General features: G+C 34.8%; 1 protein-coding gene across 1 annotated transcript in view; it reads left to right on the top strand.

Moving 5' to 3' along the window:
• The first annotated feature begins 19,276 nt into the window (after positions 1-19,276).
• Positions 19,277-26,988, top strand: part of ulk4 (unc-51 like kinase 4) — a 330,407-nt gene continuing 322,695 nt past the window's right edge. The window contains exons 1-5 of the mRNA XM_056475236.1: positions 19,277-19,322; positions 19,592-19,729; positions 19,839-19,938; positions 22,043-22,182; positions 24,082-24,250. Coding sequence (XP_056331211.1) covers positions 19,592-19,729; positions 19,839-19,938; positions 22,043-22,182; positions 24,082-24,250 — 547 coding nt within the window. The 5' untranslated portion in view covers positions 19,277-19,322. The remainder of the gene's footprint in view (positions 19,323-19,591; positions 19,730-19,838; positions 19,939-22,042; positions 22,183-24,081; positions 24,251-26,988) is intronic.

The following is a 26,988-nucleotide window of genomic DNA, read 5'->3' as shown; positions in this document are numbered from 1 at the left end:
TTCTTTATAAATAGTATTCCCAGGAAAAAAAATTGCCATGTTTAATACTTACTTTCCCCGCTGTCTACAAGTATACTTTTACAGTGAAACAGTTAATGGTAAGTGATAAGATAATCAAAATAATGTATAGACTAAAATATAAACTGGACATATTCAGTATAGGTTTCTTGGATTTATCCTACAATTGAGCAATACTAAACTGACAAACATTTTACTGAAACACAAGTATAAATCAATAATATGCCTAGCAGACAACCTAAAAGGTTGTTTCAGGGATATCATATGACCTTAAACACCACATTATCCCCCAGCCATGTGCAGAAAGATCTACATAAACTATTAATAAAGCGACAGCTCAGTTCGCACCACAATGAAACTGTTGATTTAACCCTATATGCTTATTTCACGCGGCCGCCATTTTAAAGAACCAAAGCGAGGCTGTGGTGGGAAGAAACGCGGAAGTATAGGACCAGCACTGTAAACATTGCAGTGACATGCTGTGGACTACAAACCTCCAGCTGTTGCCGAGATTTCAAAATACAGATATGGTGTAAACATCACTTTAATATCATTCAGTACGTTTAATTTAAACAATTAAAAGCAATTTAGCATCAAACAACATCACAAGCTCTGTAAGAATAATACGCTTAAGTGTCCTCCTAGGCTTCAGTTCATGGCAGCAGGTAAACAGAGGGGAAGCTTCCCTGCTTCAGCCTATGTAACTTGGTGAGCGATAAACACTGCAGTCCTCTGTAGCACACCCTCGTGTTGTCCCGGTACTGAAGTTTTAAAACAGTCTAAGTTAAAATTGAAGCGCCGCTGAGCGTGGATGACTCGACTGATCTTCACGGCTGCTTCGCGATCCAGTCTCCATGTATCTTGTGTTTGCACTCAGTTTACCGCTCTTCACCCAGTGCAAACACAGATACACGGAGACTGGAGCGCAAGCGCAAAACAGCCATAAGGATCAGTAGAGTCATCAAGCAGATCGCTCGGCTCTCTGTGTTTGTGCTCAGTAAACAGCGGAGGGTGAACTGATGACCTTCTCGGCCAATCACAAGCATATCTGTTGAGCACGTGAACACAATGGCCAATCAGCGCTGTTTTAAGAAAGCCATCAACAGTGCTTTAAATGTTAGCGGGAAATTGACAAATTTTCTTTTAATTCAGTAACGTGACAAGTCTAATATAGTGAAAGAATCAGTTCATTAACTTGAGTTTGATAAATGGCATCTAAAACGTGTGTTTGGGAAAGAAAACGTTAGCTAACTAGTGCCGTTTCCCTTAACTTAGCTGAAAATGAGCTCTGATATCCCTTTTTATTTTCACCATTCATTCAGAACGGACCTTCGGGTCACTCAGAAGGTGGTGAAATGATAAATTTGTGTCTCTTTCTATTCGCTGATAAGATATACAGCCAGGTACACAACGTTCTAATGTAACTCCCAACGATACTTCCGGGTTTCTTCCCACCGCAGCCTCGATTTCGCTTTTAAAAATGGCAGCCACGTGAAATCAGTCTATTGTGATAAAAGCGTTAATGCTCAAAGATTTAATCATCAAGTAAGAGCTTTATCTCAGTCTTGAATGAGTGGTCTCCTCTCTGCTCTCTTCTGGGACCATCTTTAAATGCAAAGACCATGCAGGAGGCCACAGGCAGGGGTAAAAGCCCAACCCCCATCACCACCATACACTTTACACACAAAGAACCAACCACTCTTTAAAAGGGACCTATTATGCCTCTTTTTACAAGATGTAAAATAAGTCTCTAAAGTGTGTATGTGAAGTTTCAGCTCAAAATGCCACAAATACAGTTTTATAACTCTTTGAAACTGAACCTTTTAGGCTTTGATTCAAATTGTGCCGTTTTGGTGACTGTCGCTTTCAATTCTAATTAAATTGTGCATAATTCAAAAGAAGGCGGGGCTACAAATGCCTGTGTGTCAGCATAGTGGCAGATTCAAAACAGGACTAGCGTTATCTCTGTGAAAAACTGAAAATGTCAAAAGAAAAGTGGCTCAGAAGTCAGTCTATGGAGACTCCAGTGAACATTTGTGCATCCAAAACTCCATATTTATAATCCTCTTAGTCCCTGACATTATCTTTGGCAGGTACAGTGCTAAAACTCTTTATTTGTGTGCTTAAACTCTAAAAGCAGATGGCTGCTTCTCAGTCAGGGCTGTCTATGCTAATGAGGGAGAGATCGCCACTATTGGGCTGTGATGAAATGTACAAGGGGGGAATGTCAATCAAAGTGTTTCTGTTTTTATTAAGCGTGTGATTATAAAAAATATAATTAATACATTTTTACCATTAGAGGCTGGCTATATTCACACTTTGTTGCCACACAACTGTGTTCAGTAATCTTATAAAAGGGATTTTTGCATAATAGGAAAGATGCCCTCTATCACATTTATACTAGGGTTGCACTATATTGAAAAAAAAAAATTGCGGTATTTTGTTATCCTGCTATAGATATTACTATATGAATACAATTTCACCAGGTGACTTGAATATCTCTATATGGAAAGAATTGATCTGTAATTCTTGTTGGGATGATTCTGTGGTGGGAGTCCATCTGCATAAAACCTAGTAAACAATCTAAAAATACTTCAAGAATAGACAAAATTGAAATAAACTGTGTTTTCTGATTGTTCAAGTAGGCCTGTCACGATATTAATTTTTTGTTGTAGAGCATACAGACCCCCAAGTTTTTCGTGATTCTGTGATCGCTGAATCCAACAAAAAAATAAACAAAAAGTCAAAAATTTTTGCGATCCTGCAAAATTCTTAATTTAAACGGAAAATAATCACAAAAAGTGTAAATAAACTCATAAAACATCCAATTCCAAATGATATAATCAAATTAGATTTATTTATTTATTGCAATGAATAGTTTACCATGAATTATCGACGTTGCATATGCAGAGCACGTAATATATTTGAGTGTCTCTCGAAAAAATGACATCTCACCTGCGCCCTCACAATCATTACATTACATCATTACCAATTTTTTTTATAAATATTACCAAAAAAAATGTGAAAAACTAGATATATTAGCCAAAATATATTGCAATAAACAATACTATTGTCATTTTAAGACCATTTTATGCCACTCATTATATAAAACAAGAATTATAAATTAAATTGTTATTATATTATATTATTATTATTATTTGTGTGAATCAATAGATAGTTCATATGTTTTTTTATTGGATTGCTGGGAAAAGGTGTTTAATATGTTGCGTGTCAGTCTTGAAAATAAAAATGGTCGCTTGAAAAAGTGCTTAAAAGTCCTTGATTTTCATCGAGTTGTGCCTGTATGAACCCTGTCTTTGAAAGAGTGTATATTTGCATTGTAATGGTATTATACTGTCATTCTGGCATTATATATTGAGTCTTAAAATGGCAATAATATCGTTTATTGCAATATATTTTGGTTTATATCGTACAACAGAAAATAGGTATTGCGACAGGCCTAATTTTAATACAAAACATACAAACTCAACATTGCATATCCTGCAACGTGACATTTGTGAATGGTCGCATTGCGATATCAGTGCTTAAGCAATATACAGTATTGTGCAGCCCTAATTCACATTCTTGTTGAACTAAATTGCCGTTTTGCCACTCAGTTTCCCAGTCATGCTGTTTCAGCAAGCAAATGATGTGGAAAATATTTGCAAAATTCAGCTCTCCTCCTCAAGCCTTTGTTGGCTCTTATTCAGGCCTTGTATTTCCCAACCACTCAGGGAGAGAGAGAGAGAGAGAGAGAGAGAGAGAAAGAGAGAGAGAGAGAGAGAGAGAGAGAGAGAGAGGATGATGGCAGGAACTCTGTGTTAGGTCATTTTTGCCAGGTTTCAGTGATTGGGTAAGAATACGCAGAAAAGCAGAGCTTCAACACAAAAGGTTTTTTTTTTCTTTTTGGAAAACATGAATAGAGCTTATTTCATTCATAACAGCACAGAGAATCTAAACACGAGGAGGCTCTGCCTTCTTACAGAAAAGATGTATAAATATTTTGATTGGATTATGGTTGCTCGGAGACCACTGTGAGGAATCTCTGTTGGATACTTGACAAACTCCAGCAAATGCCTGATTTATTCAGAATATATTTCTAAGGTCTATTATCAGCTGTTAATGTGCCTCTGTCTCTCTTCAGTTTCATCTGAGTGATTAAAAGAAATATAGAAAGAGAATAGTTGATTATTTACAGATTAGCGTAACTGATTATATTTTCAAAAATGTCACAACATTCTGGTTATGAAAAGTTTAAATTAAATGCCAAAAATTTCAAATACAATTTAAAAAGAATACAAAAATAAACGGGCCAAAGCTTATTTTTTTATATATACATTTATAAAATATGTACAGCAAGTTTTAGAAAGTTTTATATATATTTTGTAACCTGGGTTATAGCCTAAATGGCCCAAAAATGTCTATCAAACTATAACAATAAATACAGAGTGCTCAGCATAATTGAGTACAGCCTATTTTGAAAATGACTATTATTACCAATTTCTCAGTGAATATAGGCAATGTATTTTGGTGCATTTAAACAAAACAGATATGTTTATCAAAATAATAACTTGGTCACCAAACATATTTAGAAATGGAAAAATAATTAAATTAAATTAAATTCAAGCAAAATAATGCAAAAAATAAATTCCACAACCTCCAAAATGTCAACGAAATGTTCTATTTTTTTTTTGCTTCTATTTGCTTATATGTTATATATTTTTTATAACATATAAATGTGGCTGTACTAGTTTTTGGATCGTTATTGTAAGTTATTTTGTCAGATTAGCTCCAGATTTGGCTTCACTACTGACTAATCTAATGTATATGCACAAATATAATATTGTGTAGCTTCCTGTTAAAAATATGAACTTAAATATAGATTTGTGAGTAAATAAATGATTAATATGTAATGAGTAACATTTAAAGATGAAAAGAATAACAAAAATAAATAAATAAATAAATAAATAAACGAATGAATAAATAAATGAATAAATAAATGGATAAATAAATGAATAAATAAATGGATAAATAAATGGATAAATAAATGAAAAAATAAATAAATTAATACATGAATAGATGAATAAATAAATAGATGAATAAAGTAATTAATAAAAAATAATAAATAAATAAATGAGTAAATAATTATATAAATAAATACATTTAAACAAATAAATGAAAAAAAAATGCATTTTTTAAATAAATAAATACTTAACAAATTAATAAATAAATAAAAAATCTTGTTTGCTTTTTTCTCTCCGTTAAAGTACTGATTTTGTTGACTAAATAGTCAAAATTGGGGCAAAATTTTTGATTAAAATTAAAAGAATTAAAAAAAAGAAAACTGTAAAACTGTAATATGACTATTTTAATAAGTTTCTATTGTAAAACATTTGCTAACTAAATTAATTTGTGTCGACAAAGCTTAAGTCGAGAATGTTTCAAGAACGTAAATAAATTGGTATGATCCAAATGTCTTTTTTGCAAATGTTCAAAACAGGTTCCCTTTTAAAGTAAGATATTCATTCATTCACTCATTCATTCTCCTTTGGCTTAGTCCCTTTATCAATCTGGGGTCACCACAGCGGAATGAACCGCCAACTTATCCAGCATATGCTTTACACAGTGGATGCCCTTCCAGCAGCAACCCAGTACTGGAAAACGCATGCACACTCATTCACACACATACACTACGGTCAATTTAGTTTATTCACTTCACCTACAGCGCATGTCTTTGGACTGTGGGGAAACCAAAGCACCCAGAGGAAACCCACGCCAACACAGGGAGAATATGCAAACTCCACACAGAAATGCCCAACTAACCCAGCCGGGACTCGAACCAGCGACCTTCTTGCTTTCAGAAATCATTCTAATATTATAACTTGGTATAATCAAAATGTCTTATTGCATTTGTCCAAAACAGGTTCCCTTTTACAATAGCATAATATATGATATTCATTTATTCATTCATTTAGGAAATATTCTGAATAAATTTTTCAGGTTTCTTGTAGGAATAGAAATTATAAAACACTACAGTGCACCCAAACTTTTAAATGGTACTGCCATGCGAGTTTACTTTATTTATTCAGCCAAAATGCTTCAACTGGGTCTGAGATGTGTGAAGAAAAAGGAAGAGGAAGTCAGATCTATTAATAGAATGTGGTGTATTTTTGCAGCTTAGCTACAGTATAACACTAACAAAGCAGACTGCTTATACATTTTGTCTCACAACTAGCAACAAAATAATACTAATAATAATCACACTGTTAAAAAACAGTCATAAATTAGCAGTTTTACATATTTTGTGATTCATGTTTTTATTTTTCCCTGTTTATTTATGCGTTTTAACTGCATTATGGGCTCTTGATCTTTCTTCCAACAACTTTTAACCTTAAAATAGTGACTTTTATGAACAATTTTAATAGTTTAAAGTGATATGTTGTCTGGGTTGGTGTTGTATGTTACGCTACAAATACCTTGTAATGAACTGCCAGTAGATTTTCTGTTATTTTACAGACTTATTTCTGTATATATTAGGGCTGCACGATATTGGAAACAACTGACATTGCGATTTCTGCGATTTATATCGCGATATGAATATAATTCTACAAGATAACTTTAGTAACTCTATTTGGAAAGAACTCTTAGTTTTACTTTGATTGGGAGATTGCCTTTGGCTGGGATTTTGTAGGCAAGTGTGCATAAAATATAGCAAAATATCCAAAAATATTTCAAATAAACAAATTGAAGCAAGGATGAAAACAACAGAACAATGATAACAATTAAATAAACACCACTTGGTGGAGTTTTAACTATATAAAGGTACAGAAAATCAATAATTAAATGCTATAATAACACTACACGGAGTCTCCGTTGTATAATTAAACACAATCATTCTTTGTTAACGTGATGAACTTTATAATTTCTTGTGCCAAAATGGCTTAAATTCACTTTAAAACTTGCTTTCAGGCCTTAAAAACACACACATAAACAGAATACAAAATCTTTCACACAGTTATATTAGGGTTAAACTTTGTAATCAAATCATGTGCTCTGAACTGTGGTTTCTGGGTAATTATACTCCCGACTTGATATTGTAGATCCTGCAATATCGATGCTGAAACGATATATTGTGCAGCCCTAGCCCTTCTATATTTTATTTGATATACTTTATATTATTTCAAACTACTCAATAAAAGTCACTGTTAAACTGTGGAGTTCAATTTTCAACATTAGATGTCGACAGAGCAGAGATCAACATCCGTAAATAAATGGAAAACACAAAATACAGAAACTGTTAATTTTTTTATAGTGCACAAATATGAAATATGAAACAAACTTGAACATGTGACACCTAAAAAAGACAGAAATAACAAGAATACGCATACTAAACTCCAATATCATGCATCTTCATATGTTACCAACACACAGATAATAAACAGATAGTGGATGTCTAAAGCACATTTACCTTGAGATTCATAAATGATGACCAAAAGAAAGAGCATAGATTGAACGGTGGTAACATGTGCCCTTCGTGAAAGAGCAATCAAGACAACAATGGGCATCCATGTAAACTTTTAAAGAAAAAAAATCAATTGAGTGCATCTGAAGGCTGTGGCCTTTCACCTTTCACAGCAGGCCTGAGCAGATGGTGCATTAGCTATATGGGATCTCAGTCAGACTGCTTATATTATTAAAAAGTAGCACGTTATTAAAAATGTACAGCAAGTGTCTTGCTACCAAACAGGTTATAAATAATTCTATGATGTCTCATAATGCGGGAAACATAAGTCGTCTGCACATGAGAAATCAAATTGGTAAAAATAATTGACATTTACAGGTGTTTGCTGTTTATTTATGGTTGTGAATTGCATTATGGGACGTTGATCTCTGTTCTGTCGATTTTTGATGTTGAAAATTCAACTCTACAGTTTAACAAAGTGACTTTTATTAACATTGTAGAAGTTTGAAATGATATAATGAAGAAATAATATAGAGAGATAAGTCTGTAAAATAACAGAAAATGTTCTTGCAGTTTATAACAAGGTTTTTTCAACAACATATCAATTTAAACGAACATAACGTAACTCAAAAGCATAAATAAACGTGGAAACATAAAATCATAAATCACAAAATACTGAAAACTGCTAATTTACGGATATTTTTTAGTGTACATGATCAAAAAGTAAAATACATTAAGAATGCATTAAAGGGCACCTATGGTTTAGACAGACATATGTGCATGTATGGTGTATAGACCGTCATATTGGGGTGATATAAACACACCCAGTGCTTTTTTTTCAATTTAACAACATAAAAACGGTGGACCAATTGGAGCGGTTTTCAAACTGACCGCAACTTTACGTAGGAGTGCGATCCCCCCGCCCACCAATACTGATTGACAGGCGCGTCATCATATCCTCAGTTTGTTGATTCACGTCCGCCATTTTCAGCGTGAGTTGAAGCAATGTCACTAAAGGAACACCCTTGCTCTATTTTTAGATGCAAGGCTCATTGGGCTCAACACAAGATCAATATTCTCCACATTATCGCTCTAATCTAAATTATTGGTTGTATCTTTAGGTAGGTTTGCAAATGTGTACTTCTCATTGAGTCTACCTTATACTTCAGCTGTTTGCATTTCTCGCGATCCCAGAGGCTCCCTGTGATCTTAACTAGCATGCGTTTTAGAATTCTAAACATAGGTTTCTATCAGGGTACACTCAAGTCGACGGCTTACATGTGAAGCAACACACCCCTAAATCAGCGAACTGTGGACACGCCCCCAACATGACACTTTTTAACACATTATAATAAAAAAATCTGAATTGTGTTTTGAACTGAACCTAAACTGACACACTCAGAAAAACCATAATATTAATATTAAATCAGAAAAAAGAGGTAAACTATGTGCCCTTTAGATACCATTGTTATACTGATCAGTGAATATTAGATTTGCAAACTATTGCAGATTTAACCTTTTCTCAAGCCAACTTGATAACAATTAAATTAACTAAACAATTAACAAATAAGTCAATAAATAAGATTGAAGAGGAATAGAATAACAAAATAATGAAAAAAATAGATGGAGGGAAAAAAGCAACAACAAAAAAAGATAGGTCATACAAGTACTGACATTGGTGACTAAAATATTAAAAACTGTGGTCAAATATGGTCAAAAGTATTAAAAAAGTATGATATGACTATTTTAATAACTTTCTATTGCAATACATTTGCAAATGCAATTTACAATTCAGATTAACCTTTAAGAATATCTAAAGATAAAAGGATTGATAACTAGGACATTTTGTCTAACAACTGCACTTCTGCCTGGCTAGGACTTGAGGATGTTTGGGAGAAGGATATTGGTCAAACTATTAAAGAGAATGATTGGGAAACTGTGTGCGATAATATATACCCGAAATGTACCTCTCTTGGGATCTATGAGCTTAATTAAAACAATTTTAATAGGATATATCTTCCACCAATACATATTAAGAAAATGTTTGCCAATGCCACAGACTTGTGTTTCAAATGTATAAAAGATAAAGGTACATTCATTCATTGTTTTTGCGACTGCGACAAAATTTTGCCATTTTGGAGGAAAATACATAAGGTACTGGAAAATATTCTTAAGCTAAATTTTGATATGACCCCAGCTTTGTATTTATTGAATCTTAATGTAAACAATCTGTTTGAAAAAGATGCATTACAGTTATTTATTGTCTTGGTACATTTAGCTAAAAGTGTATTTTGCTACTTTGGTCTGCATCACAGCCTACATCTTTTAAAATGTGGATATCACAAATTGCTACATGGTTACCACTAGAAAAACTTACCTATGACAAACATAAAAAAATCTGACAGATTTTGGTCAATTTGGTCATTCATTTATAATTTTTGGTATAACCTACACTTAAAGACTGCTCTAAAATGGTGTGATCGTACTTTATTTTTTACCTATTTATGTTTTTTTTTATATTAATTTCTTTGTTACTTTCTATTTTCAAGACTGTATACTCTGTAACACATTTATACATTTTGACGTTAATATTTTGTGAATGTGGGCATACATTAATAAAAATAAATTAATTTTAAAAAAGAATATCTAAAGATAAGTTAATCGTCAAAATGACTAACAAATTTAGTTATAGGTAGTAATATATAAATTGACATGCTGTCAATTTTGTCTTAATAATAATAATAAATAAATAAATAATAAAAATAATAATAATAAATAAACCATAACAATTAAATGAACCAATAAATTAACAAGTAAATACATAATTGAATAGGAAAAACAACAAAAATAATGAAAAAAATAAATAGATGGAGGGAAAAAAGCAAACAATATACCATATATACTGATATTGGTGACTAAATAGTCAAAATCGAGACAACATTTATAAAGTTATCAAGAAAATTAAAACTATGATATATGACTTTTTAAATACCTTTCTATGTAAAACATTTGCAAATGAAATTCATTTGTCTGTATTGACTTCTCTGGTAGGAAAAAGCAACCAACATTCTTCAAAATATCTTCATTTGCGTCCAACAGAATAAGGAAACTCCTGGATTCGAAACCACATGAGGGAGAGTAAATGATGAGGTTGTTTTAAGTTCTGGGTGAACTATACCTTTAAATCAAATAGTCTTTACCTTTTCTGTTCCTAAATCTAGAAATTAAATCAACTGGAAGATGAAGACACTTTAAAGCAGTAAAAATGATCAATTGTGGCTCAAACATCTGACTGTGTGTAACGCACCATGTCATCGGTTAGCATGAACTCAGGCACACGTGCTAATGTAAGCAAACCACACATGCAGAAATAAATAACCCTGAAGGAAAGCGTGCACTCATGTCTCTCTCTATACACTTTTTTTTTGGTCTCAAGGGAGGACCCAGCTGTCCTACGAACACAGACATTTATATATTGAGGTGTATATGATGATATTATGGGCGGCACAATGGCTCAGTGGTTAGCACTGTCGCCTCACAGCAAGAATGTCGCTGGTTCGAGTCCTGGCTGGAGCAGATGGCATTTCTGTGTGGAGTTTGCATGTTCTCCTCGTGTTGGCGTGGGTTTCCTCCGGGTGCTCTGATTTCCCCCACAGTTCAAAGACATGCGCTACACAGTAGGTGAATTGAATAAATTAAATTGGCCGTAGTGTATGAGTGTGTGAATGTGAGAGTGTATGGGTGTTTCCCAATACTGGGTTACAGCTGGAAGGGCATCCGCTGCGTAAAACATGCATAAGTTGACGGTTCATTCTGCTGTGGTGACCTCTGATGAATAAAGGGACTCAACCAAAGGAAAATGAATGAATGAATGAATTAATGAGTGAATGAATGAATGGATGAATGAATGAATGGATGATGCTATTATGCAACATCAAAAAATTAGACTGAATTAATCATGCACTTTTGGCTTCATATTCCTACATGGCCCTGTGTTGAACAGTCCAACAGGAAGTAGAGGAGAAGAGAAGAAACACTGACTTTACGTACATTTAAAGATCTAGATTAAAAGAATAGTTCACCCCAAATTGAACATTTACTCCATTTACTCACCTTCAAGTGGTTCCACATTTTTATGAGTTTCATTTTGTATGATGAACACAAATGAAGATATTTTGAAGAAGGGCTGGGCGATAATTCGACATCGATAATTATCACAATATATATTTTTTCGATAAAACGATAACGACAATTCGATAAGTGTTCGGTAATTTTTAAGCACTATGTGTAACGCTGCGCAGGCATTTTGCAGCCTGCCCTTCCGGAAGCCGCACGCAGTACAAGTTTACAGCCATACAGTATTAGTAGTACTTGGAGGAGTAAGAAAAAAATTTGGTAAAAATTTCAGTCACAGAAATTGTTGACAAAAAACATCAGTAGACTTTAGAAGAAGAAGAAGAAAGAGCTTTATTGCCAGGTATGTTCACACATACGAGGAATTTGTTTTCGTGACAGAGCTTCTACAGTGCAACAGGATAACAGAGACAGGACAAAAAACAGATAATAAATATATATTTTTTAAAAAATAGAAAATGGATAGAAAATAGAAAAATAGATAGAAGTATTCTATAGTATTCTATATTCTAATAAATATTGGTAGTCTAGAGCTACTTCGTTTTTTGCAATCTGACACAAAAACAGAGCAACGTGACAGAGCAAACTGCAGACGACTCGTGCCATCAAAAGCAGGCAACACCACAAACCTGTTTCATCATTTAAAACAATGTCACACTTATGAAGACGCTAAGAAATTACAGACCCAAACAAGTGCTGGTAAACCAGCGCAAGTATGGAATAAAATCATTGTCATAAATATTTCATGCGTAAATAAAATTCACGCATCCATAATTATAAAATCGTAAAGGAAAACGGAACGTACTCGTAATTTTACGAGGGTACAATTCCAAAATCTTCGATTAGAACAGACACAGATACGACATTTTCTTTGTCTGTTTGTACAGTATATGACTGATAAATTTACGATGGGTGTACTTTACAAACACGAAATACAGTTTCGCCACGGACACGAAGTCCTGATTACGAGTACGAATCAAGCGGTGACACTTCACTGTCAAAATTACGTCACCGCTGTCACAGGCATTAATAAACATACGCAACCACCCAGCAGAGTTTCACGTCATCATATTTAAGCCGTGCCTTATGAGAAAAATAAAAAAACAGACGAAAGATATGACAGACAACACAATCTCAATGAACACTTGTTGCTGTAAACTATAAGCTGCATTATTTAAGGGCATTTATTACGACATTGATCGGATCTTTTGTAGTCAAGCTTAAGTATCCTTTTTAATATTAAGATATTTTCTTTGACATCTATAATAGCACTATTGTCCTTTATCGACAGTAAAATAAGCAGCCTTTATAAAGGACATAATAACCGAGGAGAAATCAGACACTCAAGACAAAATCTTTAAAATAATGACATATTAAAAATACTACATACAATGTAGTGTATGTGTATGTGAATGATTGTGTATGGGTGTTTCCCAGTGTTGTGGCTGGAAGGGCATCCGCTGCGTGTGCAAACATGTGCTGGATAAGTTGGTGGTTCATTCTGCTGTGGCGACCCCTGATTAATAAAGGGACTAAGCCGAAAAGAAAATGAATGAATGAATGAATATCATAACACAGAAGTACTAAGTGTTAAAGGGATGTTGTAGTTCCACGAAAAATGGAAATGGAAACACACACAAACAAAGAAGATATTTTGAAGAAAGCTCAAAACCTTTAACCGTTAACTTTCTGGAAAAACAAATACTATAGAAGTCAATGGTTACAAGATTTCCGCATTCTTCTAAATATCTTCTTTTGAGTTTAACATAAGAAATAAACTCTTAAAAGTCTTAAACAAGTAAAGGGTGAGTAAACGATGACAGAATTTTCATTTGTGGGTGAACTATCCCTTTAAGGAAGTGTTCATGTTTACGCTAATGTATTATCAGCCTCAGTGATTCAATGTTTCATCTCTTAAGTTCCATCAGGTTTATTTTTGCATATAGGCAGTAACCCTGTCCTTTTGATGGGCACATGACCTGTGTGATATCGTCACCAAAATAGTAGGACCAAAGTGTCATGAACTTTATACCATCTGCTTAGAGGGTTACACTCTCATTCACTCCATTATATTTACTAGAAAACCTAAATGTAGGTTTAAAAGAGTTGAATTTGAAGTGGACTCCGAACTTAAAGAGATGGATTCTAAAGAGATAGATTCTGTCATCATTTACTCACCCTTCACTTGTTTCCAACATTTATGAATTTCTTTCTTCTTTTGAACACAAAAGAAGCTATTTTGAAGAATGTTAGAAACCTGTAACCATTCTATAGTATTTGCTTTTCATATGGAAGTCAATGGTTACAGGTTTTCAGCATTCCTCTAAATATCATTCATTCATTCATTTTCTTTTCGGCTTAGTCCCTTTACTAATCAGGGATCGCCACAGCGGAACAAACCGATAAAATATCTTCTTTTATGTGCAAATAAAATACATTTCTGAGTACATTTTCATTTTTGAGTGAACTATCTCTTTAAAAGTAAAGACAGCCATTGTCACTCTTGTATTTGAAAGGTAAAGTATGGTCACAGCATCACCATGAAATCAAATTTTAAGAGTATTAAAGAAATATGATTTAGGTAATCAGATCTGATAATCTGCTTGGGTTATAATAAGAGTTTATTATAGATTATTACTTGCTAAACTTTGCAGTGTAGCCTGAGGTCAAGTCATAGGATAGATGTTTCTACACTGAGGTAAAGTTGGTTTCATATTCGCACATTCATTGTACATTTAACTCTTTCTATATTGTTTACCATGGTACTTTCAATATAATGACTGAAATCACATGTAATTATGACTTTAAAACAACATTAGCACTATTTAATTGACTGTGAGTGTGAACAATGTTGTACTTTGATAGTTGTTGGTTATTAATATGATTTCATTATTAGGAAATTGTAAAGAATATTATTTTGAAATTATATTATTAAGAAAAAAGTCGAAATGAGTGAATATTAAACCAACTTTACCTCAATTCTTTCTGCACTAAGAGGAAAAACACTGGTCTCTTTCTACACTGGTCTCAGGCAATCTCCCTATCTGACCAAGCAGAAATGCATATTCATGCATTTATATTCACACATTCTAACATTCCCCTTAATGATATAATTTGAGTATCATTTGCTAATTCTAAATAGTGAAATTATATTAGTAGCCAATGACAGTCAGTGTACAACATTGTTTACAGTCAAATAATTAAAGCTGATGTTGTTTTGAAGTCATACTTGCATATGATTTCAGACCGAACATTCAAAATACCATGGAAAACAATATAATTGAAGTGGAATTTACATTCACAAATTTGGACTTTTTAATGATACAATTTCAATAAAGTATTCCTTGCTAACTCTAAATCGTGAAATCATATTAGTAGCCAATGACTATCAAAGTACAACATTGTTCACAGTCAAATAAACAGAGCTAATACTTGCGTATGATGTTAGATCGAATATTCAAAATACCATGGTAAACAATATAAGAAGCATATCACAAGTTGTCAATGAACGACTGTGCAAATATAAAACCAAATTTACCTCAATCCCTAAAACTCCCTGTTGGTTTAGTTTTGTAAGATGGACCAGCAACCAAAATGTGGTTTAAAAACTAAATCATAAACATGTGCAGCACTTATCATTAAGGAACACTGCAGCCAGCTGTCTAGCTAGGTAGCTCACTAGATTTTGGAACACAACCAGAGCTGATGTCCTGTTGAAGTCATACTTGCATTTGATTTCAGTCATTATATTCAAAATACCATGGTAAACCATTTAGAGAGCACGTCACAAGTTGTCACTGAACGACTGTGCAAATATAAAACCAACTTTACATCAATCTCAAAAACAAGCCAATAGACTGGACCAGCAATCAGAATGTGTCTTAAAAACTAAATCATAAACATGTGCAGCAGTTTTACTCATCATTAAATTACATTGCAGTCAGTTATCTAGCTAGGCTGCTCACTAGATTTTGGAACACAACCAGAAGGTATACGTTGAGTCAACATCAACACTGCATAGACTATAAAAGTAGATTGAGGTAAAGTTGGTTTTAAAATTCGCACATTCTGACATTCTCCTTAATCATATAACTTCAGAAAAATATTCTTTGCTAGTTCTAAATAGGGAAGTCATATTAGTAGCCAACGACTGTCAAAGTAGAACATTGTTTACAGTCAATTAAATAGTGCTGATGTTGTTTTGTAGTCATACTTGCATATGATTTCAGACCTATCATTCAAAATCCATGGTAAACCATGTATACAATTGAGGTAAAGTTGGTTTCATATATTTACACATTCTGACATTCTCCTTAATAATATAATTTTAGAAATGTATTCTTTGCTAATTCTAAATAGTAAAATATTAGTAGCCAAATGCACAACATTGTTCGGGGTCAAATAAATAGTGCTGATGTTGTTTTGAAGTCATACTTGCATGTAATTTCAGTCCGAATATTCAAAATACCATGGTAAATAATATAGGGAGCATGTCACAAGTTGTCTGAACGACTGTACGAATATAAAACCTACTTCACCTCAATATTGATACTGACACTTGTGTGTAAAAGCATTATATCTTACCATACGACGGATGGTGTCCTATAAGCAAAAATACCGTAGAAAGTCCAACTCAGATCGGATGAAGGTTTACTTGAAAAGTCGTTAAACACAATCCTGTGCTAAACGTTAAATTAAAAAAATATATATTCAGTAGACTTTTTTTTTACGACGAAGCGGACATCATTTCGTAATTATCTGGCAACAATGATCCCCGGCTCCCTTTCAATGGACCTGCTGCTTGAAAAGTAGCACGGCGATATTGTCCACTATGGTGTTTCGGTTCTCCAGGAGATTCGAGTATCTGTAATTCCCATTCAGAGAAGCTTAGGGCGAGAGAAGAACTGATAATTATGATGTGCTCTTCCCAAATGATAAAGGTCGTTATCCCCGGAATCCCATGTAAAAAGCCGGTATCACACGCTACACGCTCTCCGCCCCACACGTTACACAGACTCTCTCTCTTTCTCTCTCAACCTCCCCGAGCGTGACGCCACTCCCCATCCTCACTAACCAGCTTTTGCAACTCTCTTTCACAACTGTTTTGTACTTGTTGAAGAAAACACATTTGACTGTTTCCTAATTAATGATTTATAAAAGTATGCTACTTTCAATGACACACATTCACGTGGCAGAATTGTTACCAAACACTAATTATGTAATCAATTAATTAAATAAATATATAAGTACAACCTTTTAGCAAACTTGCATCCTTTAAATACTTCCTCAGCGTGGTCAATTCTATATAGCATAATTAATGTATATTCTATATAGCATAATATTATATTATTATCAATGTTGGGGAAAGTTACTTTTGAAAGTAATTCATTACGATATTGTGTTACTCCCCCAAAAAGTAACTAGTTGCATTACTCAGTTACTTTTTTACGGTAAGCAATGCGCTACGTTTCTTTTGAGTTACTTTTGCGTTACTTCATTACCTGGCTAAGGCTTGATCTCTTTCAGAACTCGTTTTTTTTCTTTCACTTTAATAGAGGAGCTCTGAAATTAACAACGAACTGTATAACCTTTATTTACTTGAAAACAAAACACATCAAAAATAATATTTTAGAATAATGTTATCTGAGAACTTCCTTACCCCAGAGCTCTATGCCGTGTTTATACAAATTACTGAACATTTAAAGCAATGTGTTTGCTAATTTTGTACTTTTTGTCTTAAGTAGAATCACTGTCCATTGAGACTATAATCCCCTTTTCCTTTTCTTCGATGTGTACAAAATAATGAACAAATTCTGCAATCTATGCTTTAAAAGCGAATTATTTGAACTAAAAAGTAACTTGCGTTGGCGACACAGTGAGTAGCACAATCGCCTCACAGCAAGAAGGTCACTGGTTCAAGCCTTGGCTGGGTCAGTTGGCATTTCTGTGTGGAATTTGTATGTTCTCCTCATATTGGCGTGGGTTTCCTCCAGGTGCTCCGGTTTCACCCACAATCCAAAGACTTTCGCAATAGGTAATTTGAATAAACTAAATTGGCCGTAGTGTATGTGTGTGAAAGAGTGCTTATATATGTTTTCCAGTACTGGGTTGCAGGTGGAAGGGCATCCGCTGCATAAAACATAAGCTGGATAAGTTGGCGGTTCATTCCGCTGTGGCAACCCCAGATTGATAAAGGGACTAAGCCGAAGAGAAAATGAATGAATGAATGAGTTCTGCTGTCATTGAGTAGTCACACTTATTATGAAAACACATCTGAGGCGTCAGAGAGTCAGAGGTTCGTTAGAGACATCCATATTTTTTGAAAGACACCCCCTTTGTTTCTTAAGTAGTATGTATTTTGTTCCAAGAGCATTGGTTCATTCAAGAGTTGTATGTTGAAGGCCTTTGTTGGTTCTAGTTGAGCAAAATTTATTTTTTTTTTGCAAGAAAGGAAATGATGCCGAGTTTCTTTATAGAAGTAGGATCAAGTGTCTTGTTCAGTTCTGTACCAAAGAGGTAACATCCCCTAATTTCAAAAATATCAACCTCTACCAAATGCTTGATATGTCGGTTTATGGTAAAAGTACCGGAATTAATACATATACTATGAAAAATCAGAAAATATGAAGTGAGAGATCAATTTATTTAAAAACATAATCAAAATAAGACATTTCTGAATACTAAAACATCTTTATTTGTTGAAGTATGCCATAAATTATTTCAGATTCATTGATTTTGTTTTCAGCTTAATCCCTTTATTAATCAGGGGTCACCACAGCTGAATGAACCACCAACTTATTCAGCATATGTTACACGCAGTGGACGCCCTTCCAGCTGCAACCCATCACTGGGAAACACTCATTTACACGCATACACTACGGACAATTTAGCTTACCCAATTCACCTATAGCGCATGTCTTTGGAGTTTTGGGGGAAACTGAAGCACATGGAGGAAACCCACACCAATACGGGGGAGAACATGCAAACTCCACACAGAAATGCCAACTGACCCAGTCGAGGTTCAAACCAGTGACCTTCTTGCTGAGAGGCGACAGCGCTACCCACTGCGCCACCACACTGCCCTATTTCAGATTCTCATTTATTTATTTATATTTACGATCAAACCAAAATCAAGTGAAGTAGTGCAACAGGACTATGTTTGTTTGATTTTCTTGTAAACCAACAATGCTGTGTAGTGTAGCCTAATCCATTATTTAAAACTTTCACAGTCATTAATTAAAACAGTTAAAATGTGGTCAACTATTTGGTAGAGCAGGCGGTTAAAGGGTTAAAGCGATCAAAGAAGTAAAGTAATATTTTAAATATTAAAAAAGAGTGCAAACAAACCCAGAAAAAGCAGATCACATTCTAGCATATCCCTGCGCGTGCTCAGTGGAACCGGCTTCCTAAACGCAGTAATGCGTCCTCCTCTGTAGCCTAGCAACTAGGGATCGTCCAAATATAGGGGTGTTGAAATACCACAAAGTTAAAAACTTAAGGTAAGAGTGACGTGATTTAATTATATCTTTATATGATACACTTTTAATATCCGAAAACAAGTGATATAATGTTATTATATTTAAAACAGACATATTTAAACTCTTTAGTTTGACCACTGACATGACTCCCCCCTCGCGTGAGTTAGTTTCGCTTCCAATTTGTGTCCGTTTGTCAGTTGCTCACCGCGCGCGAGGAGAAAGACTAAAAGGTTATTAACCTCGTCTTTATTCTCAATTAATGTTAAAATATAACCAGTAGAACCTCGGAATGTTTTAAATATGGTGTTAGTCAGTCGGTGTCCGAACTGTTGAGCTCCAGTGGTGTGTGTGTGTGCTCAGGAAGTTGTGTTTGTAGTAGTTCTGTGAACTCGAGCTCCCTTTGCATGTGTTTATGCATGTAAAATACGTCAAAAGCTGCCTTGTGTTTAAAATGAATAATTGTCGGTTTTAATACGCATGCTTTTTCAATTCTACATAGATGGAGAACTTTATTTTGTATGAAGAGATCGGAAGAGGCAGCAGATCAGTTGTTTATAAGGGCAGAAGGAAAGGCAGCATTCATTTCGTGGCCATCATCTGCAGTGAAAAACACAAGAGACCCGAATTAACAAACCATGTATGTAAACTTTAACCAATTTGAGCTGTTTGTTGTATGCACTAAAGTGTTTACTCACTCAAATATAAATATTAACGTTACCCTAATAAGTGTCATATTATCTCCACAGGTGAGACTGGCCCATGACATAAAACATGACAATGTGGTGGCTTTCTATGAATGGTACGAGACTAGCAACCATCTGTGGATGGTGGTGGAGATGTGCACAGGTGACTATTAGACTTTGCCAAAATGAAAACTAAAATGTTAAAAGGTGTTTATAATCAATGTTACACACACCACATATAGCTGTCTTTGTGGGGACTTCACATAGGCAAAATTATTTTCATACAAGGGATGCACAATATATCGTTTCAGCATTGATATTTGCAATGTGCACATCCACAATAGTCAAATCACAGAAAAGTAGTTGGGATTATAGTTGACCAGGAGAAGTATTTCAGAACACATGAGATTTGTAGAGTCACTGCACAGTTTAATCATGATGGAGGAGTGAAAGTGTATCATTTGCATGTGTTTTTAAAGCCTGTGATACAAGAAATTTACCATTTGCATCTTTAATAAAGATTTTTTTTAATTGAATTATTTTTACTGTGACAACTACAAAGTGTTTTTACATTTATTATTCAGTTTCTGTACCTGAATATTGTTAGACTTCCTGGAAAAGCATAAAGCACTGTCTATTTCACTTTTATCTTTGCTCTGTTGTATTTATCTATGCTTTATTTTATGCACAATTCACTCCCCAACAAAATCATCCAATGCAATCTAACTTAACGAATTCTTTCCAGAGCTGTTCAAGCTTTCTGGTGAAATTGTGTTCATATTGCAATATTTTGGTTTTCTTGTGACAATAAACACTGGCCACTTTATTAGGTACACCTGTCCAACTGCTTGTTAAAGCAAATGTTTAATCAGGCAATCACATGGGAGCAACTTAATGCTTTTAGGCATGTAGACGGGGTCAAGACGATCTGCTGCAGTTCAAACTGAGTAGGGAAGAAAGATGATTTAGGTGTCTTTGAATGTGGCATGGTTGTTGGTGCCAGACGGGCTGGTCTGAGTATTTCAGAAACTGCTGATCTGCTGGGATTTTCATGCACAACCATCTCTATGGTTTACAGAGAAGGGTCTGAAAAAGAGAAAATATCCAGTGAGCAGCAGTTCTTTGGGCACAAGTGCCTTGTTGATGCTAGAGGTCAGAGGAGAATGGCCAGACTGGTTCCAGCTGATACAAAGCCAACAGTAACTCAAATAACCGAGGTATGCAGAAGAGCATCTCTGAACGCACAACATGTCAAACCTTGTGGCAGATGGGCTACAGCAGCAGAAGAACAGTGCCACTCCTGTCAGCTAAGAACAGGAAACTGAGGCTACAGTTCACACAGGCTCACCAAAATTGGCCAATAAAAGATTAAAAAAACATTGTCTGGTCTGATGAGTCTCAATTTCTGCTGCGACATTCGGATGGTAGGGTCAGAATGGCGTCAACAGCATGAAAGCATGGTTCCATCTTGCCTTGTATCAACGGTTCAGACTGGTGGTGGTGGTGTAATGGTGTGGGGGATAATTTCTTGCCACATTTTTGGCCCTTTAGTACCAATTGAGCATCGTGTCAACGCCACAGCCTACCCGAGTATTGTTGCTGACCATGTCCATCCCTTTATGACCACAGTGTACCCATCTTCTGATGGCTACTTGCAGCAGGATAACGCACCATGTCATAAAGCGCGAATAATCTCAGACTTCTTCAACATGACAATGAGATCACTGTACTCAAATGGCCTCCACAGTCACCAGATCTCAGTCCAATAGAGCACCTTTGGGATGTGGTGGAGATTCGCATGATGGATGTGCAGCCATTATGGACCCAAATCTCAGAGGAATATTTCCAGTACCTTGTTGAATCTATGAAAAGATGCATTAAGGCAGTTCTGAAGACAAAAGGGGGTCCAACCCAGTTCTAGTGTAAGGTGTACCTAATAAAGTGGCCGGTGAGTGTAAATTGCAATATCATATTTTTTCCAATATTGAACATTCTCATAGAAAACATTCTGCATTTTAACACTTCAGTCTGCATAATTTATAAACTATATTCCTCAAGGAAACTGGAAAACTTTCCTTACCACATCAGAATTGCTGTATTTGTGAGGGATATGTGGGGTCCCCATAATTTAAGGTTAACTCGACATACACATAATGAAGATATACTAAAATAAATAAAGAGCAAAAATAATATACATAGATTGGGTTAGATATTAAAATCTAATGCTAATTCTTATGATTTTCCCTTTGCAACTCTTTTTTTTCTAGGTGGATCCTTGGCAGCACTGATCGCTCAAGATGAATGCTTGTCAGAGGATGTAGTGAGAGAGTTTTCCATTGACTTGGTTAAAGGTCTTAAATACATCCACGACTCTGGAATTATTGTTTCAGATCTCACACCTGCAAAGGTAAAAGCATCACACCTATTAGGAAACCCATTCTACATTAAATATTAGGCCTGTCACTATATCTATTTTTGTTGTACAGTATATTGCACCAAAATATATTGTGATTTTTAAGGCCATTTTATGCCAATCAATATATAATGCCAGAATGACAATATAATATCATCATAATGCAAGTACACTTTTCCATAAAACACATGATATTTTATTCTTAAGAATATTTAATTTAGTTACAGTCATTTGAACAGCCTAATATTTAGGTATTGGACTCGGAATGTGAAAACGCATATCCTAAATAGATAATAATAATAAATGCTAACAAAAAAGTGAAGGTAAAAAGTAACCAAGGCTGCGATATCTGCTACCAGAACTATTTTCAGTTGTCAGAAACCTACATGAAAATATACTAGTGATTTATAGTGAATACTATAGTGTATTTTAACCATACTGACACCTCCAACAGAGATAGAGATGTTGCACAATCAGCTAAAATGTTGCTAAAATTGTTTTTTTATGTATGAGTGATATATATTGCATCACCAAAAATGATTGAGGTCATGTCCATGTATTGTGCAATACGTCGATATATTGATTATTGTGAAAGGCCTATTGAATATACAGTCTAGTGCTGGAGCTTTCAAACTCTCAACTCATGCTATTGGTCCAAGTCTGATTTTTCATCAATAACAAAGGTGCCGAAAAGTTGGTTATAACAACTTGATTTTAATAAACAAGTGTAACGAAGGCCAGCTAGTAGGTGCTCTGCAGGTAAACCTCACTCCTCTGACCTCTAAAATTTGCTATAGCGACAGATGCTAGAGGACATGGTCTTTAGCCTCCTTGTTAGAGCAAACGATTGCAATGCAGAAGGTAACCGGTTCGATCCATGCTCTGAGTGAGTTGGGTGGTTTAGGACCGGTAGGGTTACATTGGTGCTGTGACCTGGATGGGAGTGAGGCTTAGGGGGGTAAGTGTAACGGAGGCCAGCTAGTAAGTGCTGTGCAGGTAAACCTCACTCCTCTGATCTCTAAAGGTGCTCTAGCGACAGATGCTAGTGGCCATGGTCTTTAGCCTCCTTGGTAGAGCAACCGACTCTCATGCGAAAGGTCGCCGATTGGATCTCAGCTCGGAGCAGGTTAGGTGGTGTAGGACTGGCAGGGTAACACATGCACATACACAAATCATTCATTAAATTAAACACATTTTCCATTTAACAATACATTAATAACAGCTGCAAAATGACAAGTGACAATTTAAGTGCCAGCAATTTCTATGAACAAAACACAAGTCACAAGTACAATGGTGCAAAATGCAGAGCTGTCTAATGTGAGAAATGACACACCTTGTGTTCCATCAGCTTTTCCTTTAACTCTCACATTACAAACCAAACAACAGTAGAATCAGCTAAATTGGAGCAAAATGAATGATTCCTCTGTCCAATCATCATTTTTAAAAAAAAAATACACAGTGTTTATTATAATGATTTATCCATACACAAAGCTTTTTCAAGCAAAGGTGCTTTTTTATTTTTAATCAAGATATACTGTAAAATGTCTCGCAACCTATCACTTACATGAAATCATATAGTTAGCAAGCGAAAATGATCTCTTGATATCCATGACTAGCTTCTGTGTCAAACTGATTTATTATTTTCAGGATAATTCACAGAATTTTCATGATATGACTTTTTAAGAAGTTTTCTTTACTTTATCATTACCTTTTAGAATTCATCAGTTTCTGAATTTATCGTATCAGAATAAAAATTATTTATCAAATCACTTTAATCTTTTATTTAAAAAATGTGTATGCTTGTCATGTATATAAGGAATGTCATGTTATATGTTACCAGTCTTTTTTTATTATTGTCAGAACTTAGCAAAGTGTCACTTTGTATTTCTGTAGATTTTATTGGATGGACCGGGAACTCTTAAGTACTCCAATTTCTGCCTGGCTAAAGCTCAAGGAGAAAGCTTGGAAGAGTTTTTTACTCTTGTCATGGCTGAGGAGACGGGAGTTGGAGAAATCAAAGAAAACAACAGCTCTCCTCGAAACATCAAGAACAGAATTAAAGGTCTGATGAGTGCTGTCATTATCTATCTATCTATCTATCTATCTATCTATCTATCTATCTATCTATCTATCTATCTATCTATCTATCTATCTATCTATCTATCTATCTATCTATCTATCTATCTATCTATCTATCTATCTATCTATCTATCTATCTATCTATCTATCTATCTATCTATCTATCTATCTATCTATCTATCTATCTGGATGAATTACATCCATCCATCCATCCATATATCTATCTTTTCTGTCTTTTCTCATTACTAAAATGTATGGTCAAACTGATTGAATTACATCCAAACATCCATCCATCCATCCATCCATTTATCCTTTGTCTTTACTCATTACTAAAATGTATGGTCAAACTGATTGAATTACATCCATCCATCCAAACATCCTTCCATCCATCCAAACATCCATCCATCCATATATCTATCTTTTCTGTCTTTTCTCATTACTAAAATGTATGGTCAAACTGATTGAATCCATCCATCCATCCATCCATCCATCCATCCATCCATCCATCCATCCATCCATCCATCCATCCATATATCTATCCTTTCTGTCTTTTCTCATTACTAAAATGTATGGTCAAACTGATTGAATCCATCCATCCATCCATCCATCCATCCATCCATCCATCCATCCATCCATCCATCCATCCATCCAAACATCCATCCATCCATCCATCCATCCAATCATCCATCCATCCTTCCATCCATCCATCCATCCATCCATCCATCCATCCATCCATATATCTATCCTTTCTGTCTTTTCTCATTACTAAAATGTATGGTCAAACTGATTGAATTACATCCATCCATCCATCCATCCATCCATCCATCCATCCATCAATCCATCCATATATCTATCCTTTCTGTCTTTTCTCATTACTAAAATGTATGGTCAAACTGATTAAATTACATCCATCCATCCATCCATCCATCCATATATTTATCCTTTCTGTCTTTTCTCATTACTAAAATGTATGGTCAAATTGATTGAATTACATCCATCCATCCATCCAAACATCCATCCATACATACATACATCCATTCATATATCTATCTTATCTATCTATCTATCTATCTATCTATCTATCTATCTATCTATCTATCTATCTATCTATCTATCTATCTATCTATCTATCTATCTATCTATCTATCTATCTATCTATCTATCTGGATGAATTACATCCATCCATCCATCCATATATCTATCTTTTCTGTCTTTTCTCATTACTAAAATGTATGGTCAAACTGATTGAATTACATCCAAACATCCATCCATCCATCCATTTATCCTTTGTCTTTACTCATTACTAAAATCTATGGTCAAACTGATTGAATTACATCCATCCATCCAAACATCCTTCCATCCATCCAAACATCCATCCATCCATATATCTATCTTTTCTGTCTTTTCTCATTACTAAAATGTATGGTCAAACTGATTGAATCCATCCATCCATCCATCCAAACATCCATCCATCCATCCATCCATCCATCCAATCATCCATCCATCCTTCCATCCATCCATCCATCCATCCATCCATCCATCCATCCATCCATATATCTATCCTTTCTGTCTTTTCTCATTACTAAAATGTATGGTCAAACTGATTAAATTACATCCATCCATCCATCCATCCATCCATCCATCCATCCATACATCTATCTTTTCTGTCTTTTCTCATTACTAAAATGTATGGTCAAACTGATTGAATCCATCCATCCATCCATCCATCCATCCATCCATCCATCCATCCATACATCTATCTTTTCTGTCTTTTCTCATTACTAAAATGTATGGTCAAACTGATTGAATCCATCCATCCATCCATCCATCCATCCATCCATCCATCCATCCATCCATCCATCCATCCAAACATCCATCCATCCATCCATCCATCCATCCAATCATCCATCCATCCTTCCATCCATCCATCCATCCATATATCTATCCTTTCTGTCTTTTCTCATAACTAAAATGTATGGTCAAACTGATTGAATTACATCCATCCATCCATCCATCCATCAATCCATCCATATATCTATCCTTTCTGTCTTTTCTCATTACTAAAATGTATGGTCAAACTGATTAAATTACATCCATCCATCCATCCAAACATCCATCCATACATACATACATCCATCCATATATCTATCTTTTCTATCTATCTATCTATCTATCTATCTATCTATCTATCTATCTATCTATCTATCTATCTATCTATCTATCTATCTATCTATCTATCTATCTATCTATCTATCTATCTATCTATCTGGATGAATTACATCCATCCATCCATCCATATATCTATCTTTTCTGTCTTTTCTCATTACTAAAATGTATGGTCAAACTGATTGAATTACATCCAAACATCCATCCATCCATCCATTTATCCTTTGTCTTTACTCATTACTAAAATCTATGGTCAAACTGATTGAATTACATCCATCCATCCAAACATCCTTCCATCCATCCTTCCATCCATCCATCCATATATCTATCTTTTCTGTCTTTTCTCATTACTAAAATGTATGGTCAAACTGATTGAATCCATCCATCCATCCATCCATCCATCCATCCAAACATCCATCCATCCATCCATCCATCCATCCATCCATCCAATCATCCATCCATCCTTCCATCCTTCCATCCATCCATCCATCCATCCATCCATCCATCCATCCATCCATCCATATATCTATCCTTTCTGTCTTTTCTCATTACTAA

This window comes from Danio aesculapii, chromosome 16, assembly GCF_903798145.1.
Source record: "Danio aesculapii chromosome 16, fDanAes4.1, whole genome shotgun sequence".
Taxonomy (NCBI): Eukaryota; Metazoa; Chordata; class Actinopteri; order Cypriniformes; family Danionidae; genus Danio; species Danio aesculapii.
Note: the sequence above shows the minus strand (reverse complement) of the source record. Positions and strands in the feature narration are given on the sequence as shown.